Source organism: Convolutriloba macropyga, chromosome 2 (assembly GCF_964194025.1).
Source record: "Convolutriloba macropyga chromosome 2, txConMacr16.3, whole genome shotgun sequence".
Lineage (NCBI taxonomy): Eukaryota > Metazoa > Xenacoelomorpha > Acoela > Convolutidae > Convolutriloba > Convolutriloba macropyga.
Window position 1 is genome coordinate 41,444,408 of NC_134469.1, and position 19,004 is coordinate 41,463,411.

General features: G+C 36.4%; 1 protein-coding gene across 2 annotated transcripts in view; it reads left to right on the forward strand.

Annotated features, from left to right (window-relative positions):
- LOC142358660 (ATP-dependent 6-phosphofructokinase, muscle type-like) overlaps positions 1–18,696 on the forward strand; it is a 702,476-nt gene extending 683,780 nt beyond the window's left edge. For both annotated transcript variants that reach the window (XM_075410151.1, XM_075410150.1), the window contains 2 exons: positions 13,905–14,116; positions 17,936–18,696. In XM_075410151.1, the coding sequence (XP_075266266.1) occupies positions 13,905–14,116; positions 17,936–18,252 (529 nt within the window). In that variant the 3' untranslated portion in view covers positions 18,253–18,696. The remainder of the gene's footprint in view (positions 1–13,904; positions 14,117–17,935) is intronic.
- Positions 18,697–19,004: the final 308 nt, after the last annotated feature.

Below are 19,004 nucleotides of genomic sequence, written 5' to 3' on the forward strand. Positions count from 1 at the left end.
TGATGTCAGGTTACTGCATAGTTGTTAGATGTAATGGAAAGTTTCTAATATTTGAATATTACGAATTTAGGCAATTCTCTTCAAAAAATTGCATTTTTTTTTGAATATTTTTGAATTTCTACGGCACCAGGGCCATGGACCACCTGCGAGGTTTGATAAATAATAAGCGTCTGCATAGTTTTTGGAGTTAATGGAATGGTTATCAATATTTATTGACTCGATCTTACGCAATTTTTCGATAAAATTTAAATTTTCGAGTTTTTGGAAAATTATTGTTCCTTATTTATGTATCGTTACGAGCCACTAAAACTATTTCAGGCGTGAAATAGGGATAATAAATAGTCTCTTGAGACAATGAAATGGTTCTGGAGATAATAATATCACGAATTTTGGCAATATTCCGTTAAAAATTGGAATTGTTTTTAAAATTTTTGAATATTTTTGTCCTTTTCTGAGTTTAACGGTCATTACTGGCCAACAAAAGTGTAAGTCTTGCTGATGAGATACATGGCAGAACTCCAGAAACATAAAATGGTTTTGAACATTGGTTTCACTGCGAAATGTTGAATTTTTGAGTTTTGTACTTTCATATTTCTATATGATTTAATTACTAACAAGGCGAGAAAACTAGAAGTTGCTGAGTCGAATCTGTTCAAGGAAAATATTCCTAGCTCTCTCTCTCTCTCTCTCTCTCTCTCTCTCTCTCCATCTCTGTTGGTTGGGGTTTCTTTCAATCTCTTTCTCGTTCACGTTTTATCTCTCCAACTCTATCTCTCTCTCTCTCTCTCTCTCTCTCTCTCTCTCTCTCTCTCTTCCTTAACTCTTTAGTTGATGCTGCACTTCAGCTGCTGTTATGTGGCGTGATGTCATCATCAATTACCATCACCTCACGCCCCTTCATTTAAGCTTATACTAGCCTAATTAAACCGTGGCTAGTTACTGACGAAGCCAACCGCTGGCGCGTTGTTTGAGAGCAATTCGCCCGACGTTTGTCGGTTTTTTCACAATTTTCGGTTTTTTCTCAAGAGCAGTATGCAATTTTCTATCGATGAATTGTTTTCATAGAATATTTGTGATGACTCAGTTTTGCTTGCGAGCCTGCTAGTTTGAATTTGTTAATTCAGAACGGGTTAGTCTTTCAAAACAGTTGGAAACTACATCAACTCAATTCTGTATCTATGGCTATCTATATTCTGCATCACTTAAGTCTATTTTGACGCTATTTCGGCAACCTGCCCGCTATTTTGATTTCTACGCTTCAAACCTCAAAAGAGCAGGTTTGTTGATCCTTTCATGCCGCTATTTCGATGCTTTTTTGCCGCTGCTATGTGCGTGAGGTCATCTCTTAAACAAATTGTCGGTGAGTTTTAAGCTGGACTTGCGATAGTTTTGTCATAACTCTTTTAATCAGTCTTTAAATGACTCCTTATTTTATTAAGGCTACTTGAGGTCTTTCTAACCCCTTTCAAGGTGATTATGGGACTCCTTTATATTATTGATGATTCAATCAAAAAGCATGGCATGGCGACCAGAATAACATAGCAAATAATTTTTTTAAGAACGCTTTTGTTTTGAAAACAATGGTCTTAAAATTTGACAACTGCATCAATGCAGTTCCTTGCCTGATGCTATCTATATTCTACATTACGTAGGTCTGTTTTGCAGCAAATCTGACGTCTATGTTTTTAAAGATCTGTTAACACTTTTTCTCTGTTTTTCACACCAAAGAGAAGTTAAGGTAGAACGGTATTTTCAGTCACTCAGGAGTCTTAAATGGAGCGAAAAGGCAAGTAATTTTAATGCGCAATTTTTTTCACACTATCTTTAAGTGGAGTGAGAAGTAATGATCAACGTTAATAATAAAACATGGCGAGCAAAAATAAAATAACAAATGTTTTATTTATTTGAAAGAACTTTTTGTTGCAAAACGTTGTAGTCTATATTCTACATTACGTAAGTGTGTTTCGCAACAATTGCGGCAGTCTGACGTCTATATTTTTAAAGATCTGCTAGCACTCTTTTTCGGTTTTTCATACCAATGTGAAGTTAAAGTAGAGTGGTAATTTGTCACCCTGGATTACTAAATGGAGCGAAAAAGCAAGTAGTTTTAATGCGAATTTTTTGAAACTATCTTTTGGTGGAGCGAGAATTAATGATCAACGTTAATTATAAAGCATGGCAAATAAAATAAAATAGCGAATGTTTTATTTGAAAGAACTTTGTGTTGGAAAACGTTGTAGTCTATCTATATTCTTCATTACGTAAGTGTGTTTCGCAAGTTTCGGCAGTCTGGCGTCTATATTTTAAAGATCTATCTGTTCACACGTTGGTTTCTCACACCAAGGAAAAATCAAGTTAGAGTGGTGATTTTCGTCACGCTGAAAAGCAAGTCAAAACAAAAACTCTCGAGTGGTGATTTTTGTCCTGTACGCTTAAGTAGTTTTAATGCGCAAGTTTTTTTCAAACTATCTTTAAGTGGAGTGAGAAATTGGTGTTTTAACAAAGTTTCGGTTCTTAACAGGGAATTTTGTCATGTGAGTCGTATCGACTTTTGTTTTAAGTATTTCTTCTCTTTAGTCTCTTAATTTGATGCGCATTATATCATATTGCGCATATTTGCAAATGCGTTAATTCATTAACCGGCAGCTTATTCATTTTAAGAGCCGCAATTCGATAGCTGGGGCTATTGTTGGCCTTCTTTGTTTTTTTTATTTCATCAAGATTTTTGTGACGACCATGATAGAAATGACTTCAAATCTTTTTTTGTTCATTTGTCATTGCAATTTCAACTCAATTGCGTGTGTGAAGTCATTCTTAACTCGCATTGTAGCGTATTTTAGCTCATTCGCTTGATTTATTTTTGGTCGCTTTTAAATTGCTCTCTCTCTCTCTCCATCTCTCTCTCTCTCTCTCTCTCTCTCTCTCTCTCGCTCGCTCGCTCTCGTTCTAGTGAGTGTGGATCACTCTAAGTGAAGACTATTTGAGAGGAGCTTTTAGAAAATATAAATATAACATCTCAGGCTTTAATGAAAATTAGCTTTGTCTTTTTTACTGTTTTTTTTGTCACTTCAATTCTACAAAGCTATCGCGGCTATTTTCTGACAACCTGATAACTTGAAACCTGAAACTGAAATTTCTGTCAAAAAATATTAGTGATGTTTTTGCCCGTTTTTTAAACTATTCGTCTTTTGACTTATTATCATTTTGACAGGTGTTGTTGGTTGTTAATGGTGCAGAAATGGATCTGATTATTAGTTCGCATTGATGGATTGTTGTTTTCATGACTTTGACACTAATTGTTTTCAAAAACTCTTGGCAATTTTTAGGTTTTCGAGCACTTTCTGTACTTCGAGCTGTACATTCCGTACTTCAATTGTTTCGTACTTCAATAATTGTTTCATTTCATAGCTAATGCTCTCTATGACTCCTTTTGTCTTTTTCGAAATATACTTTCTGTACTTAATGCTATTCTATTTGTTTCATTTCATAGCTAATGCTCTCTATGACTTTGGCTCTTGATTTCAAGAAACATCAATTATTTGAGTTTTTTTGTCCACTTTGTCGTCTTTTTGATCTTTCCTACGTCAATGAAAACTCTCATCGGTTGACAAGGAGGCTTAAGTTAATTGAATTAATAGTTTCAGTTTATACCTAATGCTATCTATGACTTATGCGATGATCATTTTTAGAAAGTTTTAGGAGTTTGAGTTTTGCATGTTATGAAATTGCGCTTGAGTTGTTTTGCATGGAGTATGAGCTAGAGTTGTACCTGTTATACTTATTGCTTTCTTATCAGTTCGTCTCATTATTCAAAGGGCTGATCAGTTGATGACGAGGATTCAGCTGATCGAAATTTTTGTTCCAGTTGTAGCTAATGCTTTGTGATTTTATCCTATTCGTTTAAAAAAATAGCGAATTTTCGAGTTTTGCTACTATTTCTTGTACTTATTGCCGCCTTTTTACTTTTTTTAACTAATGGTAGGTCTCATTGGTTGCTAATGAGTATTTAGTCGATCGAAAATAAATAATTTATTTTATAGCTTATGCTTTCTGTTACTTTTACACTATTGGTTATACAAAGTGTTAGCTTAATTTTTTTCAGTATTGATTTTGCCCTATAACTTTAACATATATGGCAAGTTGATTTGGTTGCTAATGCGATCTAAGCGAATGTAATCAGTTGCTTGAATTCATAGCAATCCCTTTTAAAATTCGGACACTGCTTTTAAAAATAGTTGATTTTTGAATCTTGCATGTTTTTATTGTTTCTCTTGATGTCTTATCGCTGAGTGTAAAAAGTCACATGTCTTATTGGTTTTCTTGAATGGTGTAATATTGGTCCATTTTTTAACTTTAATTAGCTAACTTTTTCCACTGAGTGAAATACCATTTTTGCGATTTGTTGAAGTTAATTGGTCCTATTTTTCGTTTTCCAGTCATTAGAACTGTTGCAGGATTTTATTTACTGTTGAAAAAATTATCAAGGATTTTATGCTTAAAATTTCTCTTATTTAACAATGTTCTCATTAATAGCCGCGAAGCAATAGCGGCTATTATTGGGGACAACGTGGTTCTTTTTTTAACTCGTCGTCTCCATCGATGATTCTCACAATCTGACTTCTTGGAATTGACTTTTTCAATGACTTCATTGACTTCTACTGCTTTGCAGTTAAAATTTGTATGCGTGACGTCATTTGTTCTGCTTTTAGGTCAGTTGCGTGACTTACCTCTCTCAATAAATGACTTCTCAACTCACTTATGGAACTTTAAATTGTATGAACATTTACTAGTTAAAGATCAATAGTGAGCATCTAAGTAGTGCGAAACTTATTTGCCCTAATTCTTGAATATTAGTCTTGAGTTTTTGATTTCAAATATGAATTTTGAAAAAGCTCTATTAGGTCTATTTCTTTATAGAGCGTATATGTCTCATAGAAATAACAGTTTGAATCTAACCCAAAAAGTGTAGTGGTCTATTAAAGGACTGGTGGTCGATCTGTCTATCTTGTTTCTTTATTTTCAATTCATGGCGTGACTTACCATTCTCATTAAAATGGCTTCTGAACTCAGTAGTGTCAATCTTAGTAGTGCCAAACATATGCCCTAATTCTTGATTATTAGAGTCTTGAGTTTTTGATTTTGAATATTAATTTTGGGATCTTCTCCGTTTGTGCCCCCAGTACGTTTTGCGCCCCCCAGTTACAGAGCACGTGCCATTACATAGTAAGTCACTATGTAAAAAATATTGCACGTGCATCTGAGGAGTGCAAATAATATGCGCCCACTGCGCTGAGGGGGCACAAACGGAAAAGATCATAATTTTGAAAAGCCCTATTAGGGCTTTTTCCTTATAGACTGTATGTGTCATAAAATTGACAGTCCAAATCTAACCCAAAAAGACTAGTGGTCTGTTAAAAGACTGGTAGTCGATCTGTCTATCTTGTTTCTTTATTTTCAATTCATGGAAAGCCACGAGCGTTTATCGCGGCTATTTTCTGGCAATCTGCAGGCTATGTTTTTTGCCTTTCTTGGTTTGTCATTTATTGATTTGCACAGTTTTGTTGTTTTGTGTTTTCATTCTAATGATGCGTAGTGTCAACGTTTTTTTTTCAACTGTTTTTGGTTTTGGTGATTCTTAGAACCCTACAGCTTCGAAAACAACTTTTGCTTTCATATTTTTTCTCAATTTAGTTCATGTCATTGTCTTTAACTTCATCTTGCTCTAGAGATGATAAATGTCAGGTCATTTGGCCAATTTGGTGAATTGTAATTCAGGACGTCCTGCTGTTTTTTCATCGCTTTAAAATTTGTTTTGCATTATCGTAAGTCACAGCTTGTGCTTGACCGTTTTGCTTGAAATCTTATGAATTTTTTTATTTTAGTTTTATTTTTCGCGCATTCTGCTCAAAGCCTTTTGAAACTGAATTGACTCCGCAAAGCAAAGCCATCTAAAATGAACGGATACATAGAAACAAAATCAAAAATAGTAACGGGATAAACCCGTATTATTGGCCTTTTGTTTTGCGTGAATCGAAGATGAATGTTATATTCCTTCTTTTCAATATCTGCAGTCAGTCTTTCGACAGCTAATATTTAGGCGCTGTAGTTTTTGAATTTGCTTTACTTTTCGTTTATGTTTTTCGTTTTGAGTCACGATGTTCACCTTTCTTCACTTATATTAATCACTGTTTTAACTGATTAGATTTTAAACTGAAGCCCGGTCATTGAGTCATAGTGCTTTAAGTTATGAAAGTTTATTGGAGGGATTGATGGCTGACATTAGTTTTAAGCTGAATAGCCCAACATTTTGAAGCCAAAGTAATTCTAGTTTTAGAATCTAACCCACACTGCATACCAAATTAAAACATTTTTTAGCACCCAGAAACAATTTTTTGTTTTTGTTTAATAGCCGCCCTCATCTTCTCAGACGACTATTATAGCGCTCCAGTTTTTTTTACTTCGTCGAAAAAAAAAATGTTTTGCTTTACCTCATTTTGCCGCTTTTTCAACATTTTGCGTGATATCTTTTTGACTTCTCTAGGCTAGTTTCTCTCTTCCCTCATTCTGCTAAAAGTGATTTTGAACATCAGTTGCTCAGCAAAGCAATTCAAAATGAACAGAGTCAGTATAAAAAATTGATGTCAGAAGTAGAAACGGGATAAACCCATAAAGCCCAATTTTAGATGCCCGCTATTTGAACGTCGTTCCTGTAAGTCTTTAGTTACCACCTCTAATGCTTATTGGTTTTGATAGTAGCCCCTGTAGCCTCTCTCTAAGAAACAGAAGTTTGTTCAACTACGAAATGCCATTAAAATAAATCCGACTTTTTTTTCAATGTTCTATTCTTTCAATCCCAATCAGGCTTATTGGAATCAACGGCGGCTATTTTCCGGCAATCTTCCGGGTACGTTTTTTGTTAATAGCCGCCTTCAGGCTCTCAAACGGCTATTATTTGGGCGCTCTCCTTTTTTTATTCGCTTCACCTTTTGATCACTTTTTTCGTTTTACATAAGTCGTGATTTTCACGTTTTTTCCTTTTTGACTTACTTCACACACTGTTTCAACTGAATGGATTTTGATTACTTTCAAGCATCGATTTACGTAATTTAGTGGTGAATATGGTCATTGTCATAAGAGCAAAATCAAAAGAGACGGGGTAAACCGATAAAGCCCGGACATTAAGTCATTGAGAATTAGGTTATCAAAGTTCATTAGAGTGTTTGCTAGCTGATCTCGGTATTAAGCTAATTAGTTTTCAGTTTAGAAGCTGAATTAACTATAATTTTAGAATCTAACTGAAACTGTAAGCCAAAATAGAAAAACTTTTTGGCACTGAAAAAAAACAAAAAAAATCAGTCAATTTGTTTCTTTTTCTTTCTGTGTTCGAATCCCGATTTGCATCAAGCGAGTCAAGGTCGGTTATTTTCCGTCAACCTCTAGGCTATGTTTCTAAATGCTTTTCCCCGTCCATTAATAGTTTATTCTAGGCCTTGTTTTTTGTTTGAACCAAAATTCATTTTCTCGCTATTGGTTTGTTGACATGCGGCATTTTAACATTGATTTCCAGTTTTTTTTCAATTTTTTCGATCTGATTTTTTTTGGAAATGGTTATCCCAATTCACTCATAGTCCGCTCTAGGTCTAGTTTTTTTCAGGACTTGTCCTACTATGTTTTTTTTTGTTGCGTCGTCTGACGCTAATTTTCGTTTTTCATTTGTTCACGCAGCAAAGCTGAAAGTTTCAAATTTATTGAATGACTTCTTCCTCTCACTAACGGCATTTGAGCGCGTTATGTAATTTTTTACTCTCTGTCTCGGTCAGTGTCAATAGAGCAAAATCAAAACAAACGGGATAAACCGATAAAGCCCGGTCATTAAGTATTTTTGAGTTCATTAGAGCGATTGCTAGCTGATATTAGTATTAAGCTTAATACCCTCCAGTTTAGAAGCTGAAGTAAGTATAAGTCTAGAATCTAACTGCAACTGCACACTGAATGAGAACAATTTTCGCAACTTAAGGAAAAATTTGTGTGAATTTCTATCTCATTTTTTAATAGCCGCACAGCGATAGCTAAGGCTATTATTGGCCTTCTCTTGGTTTTTTTATTTCGTCGTCATGATTTTTGTTACGACCATATGACGTCTCAGCCACTTTTTTGTTGATTCGTTCATGCAATTTCAACTGAATTGCATGCGTGACGTCATTTTTCGCTCTTAGTGGAGCGAGTTTTTTGTTCATTCGCGTGATTAAATTTTTGGTCACACTTGAGTTACCTCACTCTCAAAAATTGACTTTTAAATTGACCTCACTCACTTTGAAATTGACTTTTAATTACTTTAATTCAAAGAGATAAGGTCAAATGGGTGTGTGTCACTCTAAATGAAGGTTATTTGAGATCAGCTAATAGAGGCAGCAATAACTTATACAGATTTTTAATCAAAATATAACAGATCAGCCTTCAATGAAAAGACGAATTTTTTGGTCTGTCTTTTTTACTGTTTTTTTTTAGACTGCCGATCTACGAATCTATTGCGGCTATTTTCTGGCAATCTGCCAGCTATGTTTCTTTTTCTGTTTCAATCCCGATGGGCGTCTAGCGCGTCAACGGCGGTTATTTTCGGGCAGTATACCGGCTATCTTGCTGTTTCACTCACCGTCAGCGTCAAGCCCATCAACTCGCAGCTTTTCTGGCGTTTTAACCGGCGGCTACGGGTATGTGAACCGGAAATTCTATGTGATCATGTACCAGTTTGACCTAAAAGCAGAAAAGAGTAAAATTACCGTGTGAACTCATTTCTGCTGGAGAACAGTTTATTGTTCATCAGCTGCAGTGATTGAATGGCTTTTTAATAGCAACCCCGGCCTCTCAGATGCTGTCATTTGGGTCTTTCCTTTTTTACAGCCCGAACAGGAGTATCGGTTTTCTTGAAGTTCTACCGGACGTACTATTTTTTCATGCGGTGGTTTTGACCCGAAAGCGGAAGTGACACAAATTGCCGTGAAAACTAGTTTCTTCTGTGCAATCGAAGTTTTTAGTTTTGCATTACTTTGAGTCAATGACTTTTCGACTTTAAATGATTTTTTCATCAATATGTTGCCCTCTGGAGTTGATATTGTGTTTCTGAGTCCCGTAACGCGTTTGAAGTGCTAAATCGGCTTATTTCCAGGTTTTAAATAGCCGCGGTCAGCCTCTCAAGGACTAATATTCAGCCGCTCTCTTACAATCTATGAATTGGATTGCATTGGGGCTCGTCTTTTTTTGTAAGGTGGTTTGGATCTATTCTGTTCCCCCCCCCCAGCTTAGTGAGCATAATTTTTTTACCCCCAGGCGCACGTGGTATTTTCTTACATAGTAACGTCCTATGTAATGGCATATATGTAACTGGGGGTCATAAAAACACTGTGGGGGCCGAAACAGAACAGATCCGATTGTTTTCACAAAATTTTCTATTTGATTTTTTTAAACTGAATAAACAGGTAAGGCACACTGGGAATTAAGTTTCATTGGAGGTCCAAAGATGCCTTTAGTAGTTTTTCAATTGCTCGGAGTTTTGCATTTTCTGGGAAGGCCTTAATTCAAGGTTGAAAGGTCATTTTTAGGAGTTTTCGGCACAAAATGTTCTGTTTTTTGTCATTTTTTGGTTTTTTTTAATTAGTTTGGAATTGACGTTTGTCAAAGTTGATATAATTTATATTTATAACAAATTTAGGAGTCGTACTGCAAACACAAACACCAAAAAATGATACTAATTTTCGCTTTCTTTCACCTTTCTGGAATTTTTTTTTTTGGTTTTTTCCCCATCGTCAGGGTCCTCCCCAGGGTTTGATAATAGACTACTGTATTGCTTTTAGTGGCAATGGAGTGGTTTTGAACATGTCAAGAATTTCAGCAATTTTTTAAAATAAATATTGCAGTTCAAGTTTTTGTAAAACTTTTTGTCATTTTTTGATTTTTTTTGTCAGCCTCAGGTGCCAGAAAACCTTCTCCTCTAGGGTCTTATTATAGGCTGCTGCATTGTTTTTACTGGCAATGTAAGTCATTCCCCGCCATCAGACCCCCCATTACGTTCCTCTCGCACTCTCAGCACTCCCGTTGTCCACCCTCCTCCACCGGTCGATTTGAACTCCCTCGCATCTAGTCTTCTCAACCCTACCACCCATCGCTTGCCCATCGAGAGCTTAAAAAGAGCGAAATCGTTTGTTAATAGCCGCACAGCGATAGCTGGGTCTATTATTGGTCTTCTTGGTTTTTTACAACTCGAAGAGGAGTATTGATTTCCTTAAGGTTTTTTTTTCACCGGAAGTACCATTCGTTGAGACGGCGTTTTGACCTAAAAGCGAAAAAGTAAAATTGCCATGTGAACTAATTTTTTTCTGAGCGAGAGAAGTTTTTTTGATCATGCGCTGCGTTTAGTGAATAACTTTTTGACTTTGGAAAGTAGTTTTTGTCTGAATGGCACATATAGATAACCGTTTTTTCATCTAAGTGGCCCATTTTTTTTGCCTGTAATTTAGTTTTTTGTAGAAATTTTTTTATTCGATGCTATATTGAAATGTAAAATTGAAGCCACTGTGTTTTGCAGAGCCTGAAAATGCGTTTTCAAAATTAGCACATTTTTCATGATTTTTTAGTTAATTTTTGGCTTTTCTTCTATTAATTTCTTAATTTTTGGATCTCTTAACCATCTTTTTTGTCAAAAATCAGTTAATTTGGCAATTCCTTTTTGATGATTCAGATAATCAACGCCTCTTTCTTCCTCGATGTAAATTTGTTTTTATAAAATTGTACATATGCTAATCCGATTTTGGTAGGTTTTTTCCGACTTTTGTCGGTTTTTCGCTTATTTTGGTTTTAGTTACTAGAAATAGAGAAATAGTCTTTTTGTGCAATATAAGGGACTTTAGTTTCGTTTCAACAACAATTCAATCATTTTTTGGCGTTAAGTTTTTGAAAGACAGTTAAAACTTTTTCATAAATGCAGTCTTAACCAGTTTTTTTACCACTTTTGCAAAATGTTCTGATGCTTCGTAGGTTCGAATTCTGCCTTTTCCTATTGTTTTGTTCTCTTCAGGATGATAGATCTTTGTATTGGATGAGTAGTTATCTTTTCTTTGTCTCGAATGCTGAACGGTGAAATGTATTCGTTTTTCTTGATTTTTTATTTTGGTTTTCAAAAATCAAGAATGTGTTTGTTACGGTGTTCCTTACATTGTGCCCATATTCTTAACAGTTTAGTTACTATCATTCTGGCTTTGTTCTGGCACCTACATTTATTTTCGGTATATTGCTTTTTTTCAGTTGTTAAAAAATTGAATGATTTCAGATTTTTCTTAGATTTTCGTCATTTCTTTGGTTTGCAATTAATTTCATTCAACATAAGGCAGTACTGAGAGTTTGCGAGCAAGTCTTTTCCAAAATTTACACTTACTACTTTTTACTGCAACTTTCTGCCGGCCTTGGTATTAGTTTAAACGATTTTTTGCCTTTGAATATTCTTCTGCCGCTTAGGTCTTATCTATGATCAGTTTAATTTTGAATTAGTGTGAAATCATGTTGTCTAGCATACGTACAACACGGTAGAAGTATGAGTTGTTTTTTGTCTGAATTGCAGTGATTAGAAGTGTAATTATAGTGGTTTTCTGATTCTTAAATTTGAGCATTCTTTTTTGAAAAGATTTAACTTAGTTTTAAGAATATTTTCTGCCGTTTGCTTTCGAGATCTTTTTGAGATTAGAGTCATGAATTATTTGAGGGCAATTGATAGCCCTATCAGTTTTTTCAGCCTATCAGTTTTTTGACGGATCTTTAGTTTCCGGATTTCTTTAACGTTACCAAACGTTTTCAATGATATAAAATTTTGCTGCATTTTGTTTCTCTTTATGACATGGGTTTGTTTCTCCAATTTTTAGATCAGACCCGGGGAGGTAATGAGGTAATGGTTTAATACAAAAATTAATGGCTTACGCTGCAATTAAGGTTTTGCTTGTGAAGTTTTGATGCTTCGAGTTGCTTCCGGAATTCTTCCGGCTATGTATTTATTTCGTCGTTTCGATTTTTTTTACGAACACATGACGTCACAACCATTTCAAATCTGCTTTTTGTTCATTCGTTCATGCAGATTCAACTAGAGTGCGTGCGTGCCGTTATTTTTCGCCCTTAGTGGAGCGAGTTTTGTTCATTTGCATGATTAAATTTTTGGTCACACTTGACTTACCTCACTCTCAAAAATGACTTCCTCACTTTGAATTTGACTTTTATTTACTTTAATTCAAAGAGATAAGGTCAAATGGGTGTGTGTCACTCTGAATGAAGGTTTTTTGAGAGCAGCTAATAGAGGCAGCAAAAACTTAAATGGATTTTTAATCAAAATATAACATATCAGCCTTCAATGAAAAGACGAATTTTTTGGTCTCTTTTTTACTGTTTTTTAGACTGCAGATCTACGAAGCTATTGCGGCTATTTTCTGTCAATCTGCCAGCCATGTTTGTTGTTTTTTTTGCCTTTTTTCCTTTTGCAGCTTTGAGTGGACTTCCGGGTAATCAATGTACGTGGTGATGGACTTCAATTACTCGTTCGTTGAGTTACTTTTCTTGCGTGAGCTGTTTTTCTTTCTCTGAAACTATGTTTAGGAAATCACTGGCGGTTTCGTGCACAATTTTTACATTATTTCCTTGGGATTTGTGCTTTTTCAGGATGTGCTTTTTCTGTTACCATTAATCGTTTTTATTTATTGCAATTGTTGAAATTGAACAAACACTTTAAGGCGATTTTTTTTTCCACCGATTTCTCGTCTAACCTTTTAAACTTTTTATCCTCGAAAACGGGGTAAAAAGGTAAAGCCCGGATGGCATTAAGAGGGCGAGCAGCTCTCTTAGAGCCTTACGCAATTCTACTGAGCTGTTTTTGGTGAATCGCCAACGTTTGTTTGATGAGGCAATGGCGTGTAGGGTGTTCTTGATTTTGAACGTGTGACACCCCTCAGTCACGCCCACTCCACCCGTCTATCCTTCTCCGCCTGGCTTTTAACCCCCTCTCGTCCAACCCGTACAACCCCATCCGCCATCTGCGTGACCTCCTCCACTTTTCCAGTCACCCCACTCCGCTCACTCCCTTAACACTCCCTAAGCGTCAGCTATGTACCAACCGCTCACTGGTCTTTTGAGAGCTATTTGCTCGACGGTTTTTTTAAACACTCATTGAATGACGAGACGGGAAAATAGTGGGCAAAGCTGGATTTCTCGGTGCCCTAAATTATTAATAGCCGCCGACAGCCTCTAAACGTCTTATTCATAATTGATCAAAAGAAACTGAGTAAACTGATAAAGCCCGTTCATTAATTCATAGTGCATTACGTTATTAAAGTTCATTAGTGCTAGCTGGTGTTAGTACTGAACTTAATACCCTTCAGTTTCGATGCTGATGTAAGTTTAATTTTAGAGTGTGACTGAAACTTCCCACCAAATTAGAACACTTTCTGACAAAATTCTGTAAATTTGTATCTCCTTTTTTCTGTTTCAATCCCGATGTGCTTCAAGCAGGTCACATGCGCCTATTTTCCGGCAACTTGCCCGTTATGTTTTACTGAGCAGAAAACTATGGTCTTCCTAGAGTTTGTGTGCTAAATGGGAAGGAATAATCAGATATTCTTCGTTCAATTTGGTTTCGCTGCCCTCAAAACTGGATTGCGTATCGATGTTAACACTATTTAAGGTTACACGTTTTGTCATCGCTACTTCAATTCTTATGCATTTGCGCATTGCCTACTGTTATTTGGCTGTGCAGACGATCAGCAGTAGAAAAACCTTATCAGTTTGTTCCCACAATATAATAAAAATTTTGTTGCTGCGGGGAGAAGTAAACAGTTCCATTATTCTGTCACTCCATGCTCATTGTTCTGTTTCAGGAATGAAAAAGCAAGTGAGAACTACACAACCGAATTCATCGAGCGCATGTACAATGAGGAAGGCGATGGACTGTTCACATGTCGAAGCAACATTCTTGGCCACATTCAGCAGGGAGCCAACCCATCGCCCTATGACAGAAATTATGGCACAAAATTAGGTGTCAAGGCGGGCACTTGGATTGCAGCCAAGATTATTGAGACAACGAACGAGGGTAATTCTCTTCATTTAACTCATAACTTTATCAACCCTTTCTCATCATGATAGCGTCCATATTTTGTCCGTTGCAAAATCCTTAATTCCGGTTGCAAACGAGATAAATATATTTTGTGCTGAAAAATATTTGCAACTTAAACATACATTTATTATCCAACGAAAGTACTTCCTACTCTTTAAGCGCAAGAATTTTACATGCCAGCGTTTGGAAAAGATTTTTTAAAACGCAATGCGTGAAACAATGTTCTTTATAACTGCGAAGCTGTAAGCTGCGCGTAGCTATATTGCGGTGATCTTGGTTTTTGGTTTTGTTTCGCCGTCTGACGATCTTTTTCTTTTTACATTTTTTCACGTCAAACTTTGATAGGACAATTTTTCGATCTTTTCGTGCCGCTAGTTCACTACTCTTTTGTACTTTTATCTATATTTACAGCACGTAAAATTGTTTCGCAGCTTTTTCGGCAATCTGCTGGTTATGTTTTTTCTAGTCAAATTTCTTTTTGTTCTCAAACGAAGTTCGTCGCAATTATTAATTTCTCTCAAACTAAGTTCGTAGCATGTAGGCAGTATAAACAGACAAAGCCCGCATGGCATTAATTGGCTGTGCAGCTCTCTTTGTGGTTTACTGGTTTGAAAATGCACAAATCACCGAATCTGCTGAATAGACAATCCTCAAGTAAAGGGGGGAGTTTTGGCCATATGGAACCCCCCTTACATGTCCACCTGCCTCCTCGCATCTAGCCGCCCCTTGTCTCATTCCATGGGTGGCCCCGCAGGCTCGACACTCTCACTCCATTTACTCCAGCTTCAAACCGTTTTGACTTTCGCTCACGTATTTCGTTTTACATTAGGCACAACTTCCGCGATACCTTTGCCTTACCTCACCAACCTTTTCAACTGAATAGACTTGAGAGTTCTTCCGAACCAATATAACGCAATAAAATGAATAAGGTCAATGTCAAAAAGGCAAAATCAAAAGAAAGGCTAAACAGATAAAGCCCAATCATTAAGTCGTAGCGCATTAGGTTATCAGGGTTTATTAGAGATTGCTAGCTGGCACCAGCATTAAGCTTGATTGCCTTCAGTTTAGAAGACGAATAAAGTAGATTTCTGTAATCTGACTGAAACTGCACATGTTTCAACCTTCTTTGACACTCGGAAAAGAACTGTGTCAATTTCCGTCGTTTCTTTTTCTGTTCAATCCCGATATGTGCTAGGGGGTCAACGAATTTGTGACGATAAGAAAGTTTCTCTTAGAGGTTGCCCTTATAGAGCTTATTTGGGGGTATTATTTCAAAGAGAAGACAATCGAATTTTTAGTCGACCAATACCTACTAAACTCATTGAATCGATTTATATTTTTTTGTCGTATGAGTGATTGCTGATTGAACAGAACTCTATTGCAAGGTAGCATGAGAAAATCTCATGCGACTTGGCAGGTGTCAGAAAATATTTTTCAGAAATTAAGCAGATTTTCAGTTTTTGGCTCTTCGTTTTTCACTTGCTCGGGTTTTCTCCGTGTGCCAAATTTTTCGTCTGACCGTTTTTTTTTCGTCCAATCATTTTTTTGTCCTCGAAAACGGGCATTATGGAGGGCATTAAGTTCTCTTAGAGCCTTACGGCTCACTAGTCTCTAAGTACGTGATTCACCGAAAATGGTTAAGAGGCGTAAGTTCACGGTGTGCTGGGCAGTTCTTTAGAGTTGACCTCCCTACCACTTAAACACCCCCATTTCACCCTTAACCGTGCACGCTAGCCCCCAATAGTGCTAACCCTCATTAGCCTCCCCTCCCACTATGCTTACCTCACCTTCAGTTTAGTTAAACCTAGCCTCTCTAAGCCGCAGCTAGCTACTGAATCGCTTGAAGTTAGTCGGATGTTTTCTTATTGTAAATAATTGACTGGGACCTAAATTACTGATTATCTCTAGATGAGGTCCATGTTATAAGAGTTCAAGGGGCCGATAGAATATTTTCTCTGAGATTGAAGCTGCATTCTTGCGTAGCTTTCAGCTACCAATTTTTTTGCCTTAATTAGTTTTAACAAGTACCTTCAGGGATTTTTAAAACGTTCTCCTTGTTTTGAAATTTTTGCATCGGCTTTTGTCTATATGTCAAGTCAGTTCTCTTTTAGCTGTCAATTCTCATATGTGGGGTTTTGTTTTGGATTGTAAGCTTTGATTTTTAATACCTTAACACCAAAAGTATCTACAATTTTAAGTTTTTGAAATCTTTTATTTCCATGTAACTCTTGGTCAGTTGTCCTGCTGGTTAGGTCAGAGGTTTTGAAGTTTTGCATTTAAAATCTTAAATTTTAATTCAATACTTATCCCTTTTAATATTTTTTAATAATTGTTCGTCTTACGCTCTATATGCTTGTTATAGCTGCGAAGCTGTAAGCTGAGCGGAGCTATATTGCGGTGCTCTTGGTTTTTTTACAATTCCAAGAATTTGAATTGTATTGGGGCGCTGTCTTTTTTTTAAGATCTGTTCACACATTTTCATGATTTCTGAAGTCAAATTGGAGTAGTGATTTTGATCACACCGAAACAGGAAGTGGAGCGAAAAAGCGAGTAGTTTTGCGGCGTGAAATTTTTTCGCTCTAAATTTGAAATAGAATGAGAAAACGGTGTTTGAACAAAAATTCGCTTTCTCGCTAGTGGTTTTTTGTTCACATGCGGCAATTTCACCTTGATTTTTACTGTTTTTTCGATTTTTTGCATCGGATTTTTTTCTAAATGGTTTTCCCAATCCATTCATAGTCCGTTCTAGGTCTAGTTTTCTGTTTAGTCAATGAAAATTCTTTGAATTGTCCGTCAGGACTTGTCCTGGTATGTTTTTTTGTTTCTTCGTCTAACGCTCTTTTTTCGTTTTACATTTGTTCACACAGCAAAGCTGAAAAAGTCAAATGTTCTGAATGTCTTTCTCACTAACGGCATTTGCGCGCGTGACGCCATTTCTCACTCGTTTTAGCAGAAGATTTTAGGTTATTTGCGTGATTAGATTTTGATCAATCGTGACTTACTTCACTCAATAAAATGACTTTTGCACTTTAAAACTTAAAGTTTAATTTGAATTTGTTTAAGGTCAAAGGAACTACTCATATGTGCAGTAAAGGTCCATAATAAGAGGCTTCTGCGGAATGATTTTAACAAGCTTTATTAATTAATTGCTGAATGTTTTTTACCTAGTGTTTTGAGCGACGTCGATTTTTTTTCAATTGAGATCTGTATCTGTTTCTATCTCTATTATATGGCACGCAGGTCTATTCTTTCGCAGCTATTCCGGAAATCTGCCGGCTATGTTTTAATTTATTTACGCCAAAAAGGTCAATTATACTGATTGACGTCTTCCGCACATTGACGCAGTTTTTGATGCGCGACCCAATCTCTCTCTCTCTCTCTCTCTCTCTCTCTCTCTCTCTCTCTTTCTCTCTATTTCGCAGGGGTATTGATGTCATTTGCGGGATAAGATATTCATCTTACGTGACTTACCTCACTCCAAAAAATGAGTTGTGCACTTTAAAGCTTAAGTTCAATCAAAATCATTTGGGGTCAACGAAACTTATTTGTGTAAGGGGCGCCACTAATGCTCAGGTTTCCTTGAACGAATGTCAACATGCAATGTCAATATGTTAATGTTATGTCAATATTTTATTCTCTATCAATAACTTCAACTTATTTCAAGCCATTATCTGTTTGTATCTTTTCTACAAAACGCTGGTATATTTCGCGCCTGTAATCAGCAGTCTACCGGGTCTTCTGATATGAGTTTTTCAATGAGATGAAATAGTGAAGCAGTTTGAGATGGAAATTTAGGTGAATCGGTAAACGCGACTAGCAGTCACACCGCTTGCCTTCTTGGTCTTGACAAGAGAACAGTCCAGTTCACTCCAGTCACTTGGATTGCTCAGAAAACTGACTTCCAGACGAGGCTGCCCTCTGAGCAATGGTGGCTGAAACTAAGGCCACTTTTGCGTATCCTAGCCAAACACAAAAGTGTCTACATGGCAGACAGTCAAGGCATACTGCCATCAGCTGAGGATATATACAACACACTAACACCTCCCGATGCACAGAAAAAGACTTCCCTCGTTTCAAATTCTTCCAGTGCAACTTTGGGAACGTCAGTGTAACGATCAGTGTCCCAGTTGAAACTATTAACTTCGTGATAGATCTCCAAGCAAAGATGAGAGCTATGATGTTGTAGCTACTAATTAGAGTAGATTAATGATCCTTACTATCCTCATCACCACAACACAGATCAACTAGTCCTCCAGTTCCTAACCAAAAGCAGTCTTGAAAAGCTAAATCATAAGTATAGTTTTGAACAATTATGGATTGGACCAATGCATTTGATTGTTACCTATCATGGGAAGCTCAGGTTGCAAATGCTGCAGCAAATATTGCAATCAAATATGGAGAGGAAGATCAGATTTTGTGTGATTACATCAAAGACCTTAATTGTCACGCAATTTACACGCTGTGATTGTAAATTCAGTAAATTGTACATGCTAAGCACCAAGTTACTTGCTCAATTTTGACAATGCTAATTAATCAATTAACATATTTGTACAATATTTTACTTAGTTATGAGAGAAAAAATTGAGGTACCGGTATAAATTGATTTAACTACGCATGCATATTATTTTGTGCCTTTTCTAAATGGCGCATGTGCAATTTTAGTTTCGGGCGTTCATCTTTTGATTTAAGTTCATTTTTAATTGCTCTCAAACGAAGGTATGTCCTGTGGTCGTTTTTAATGCGATTTCTCAAACGAAGATTATATTAGTCCTGTGGTCGTTTTTCTATGCGATTTTTCGCTCAACTGATTTTTTTTCTGATCCTTTTAATCAAAATTCGTCCTCTTAGCCTTACGCTTTAATAG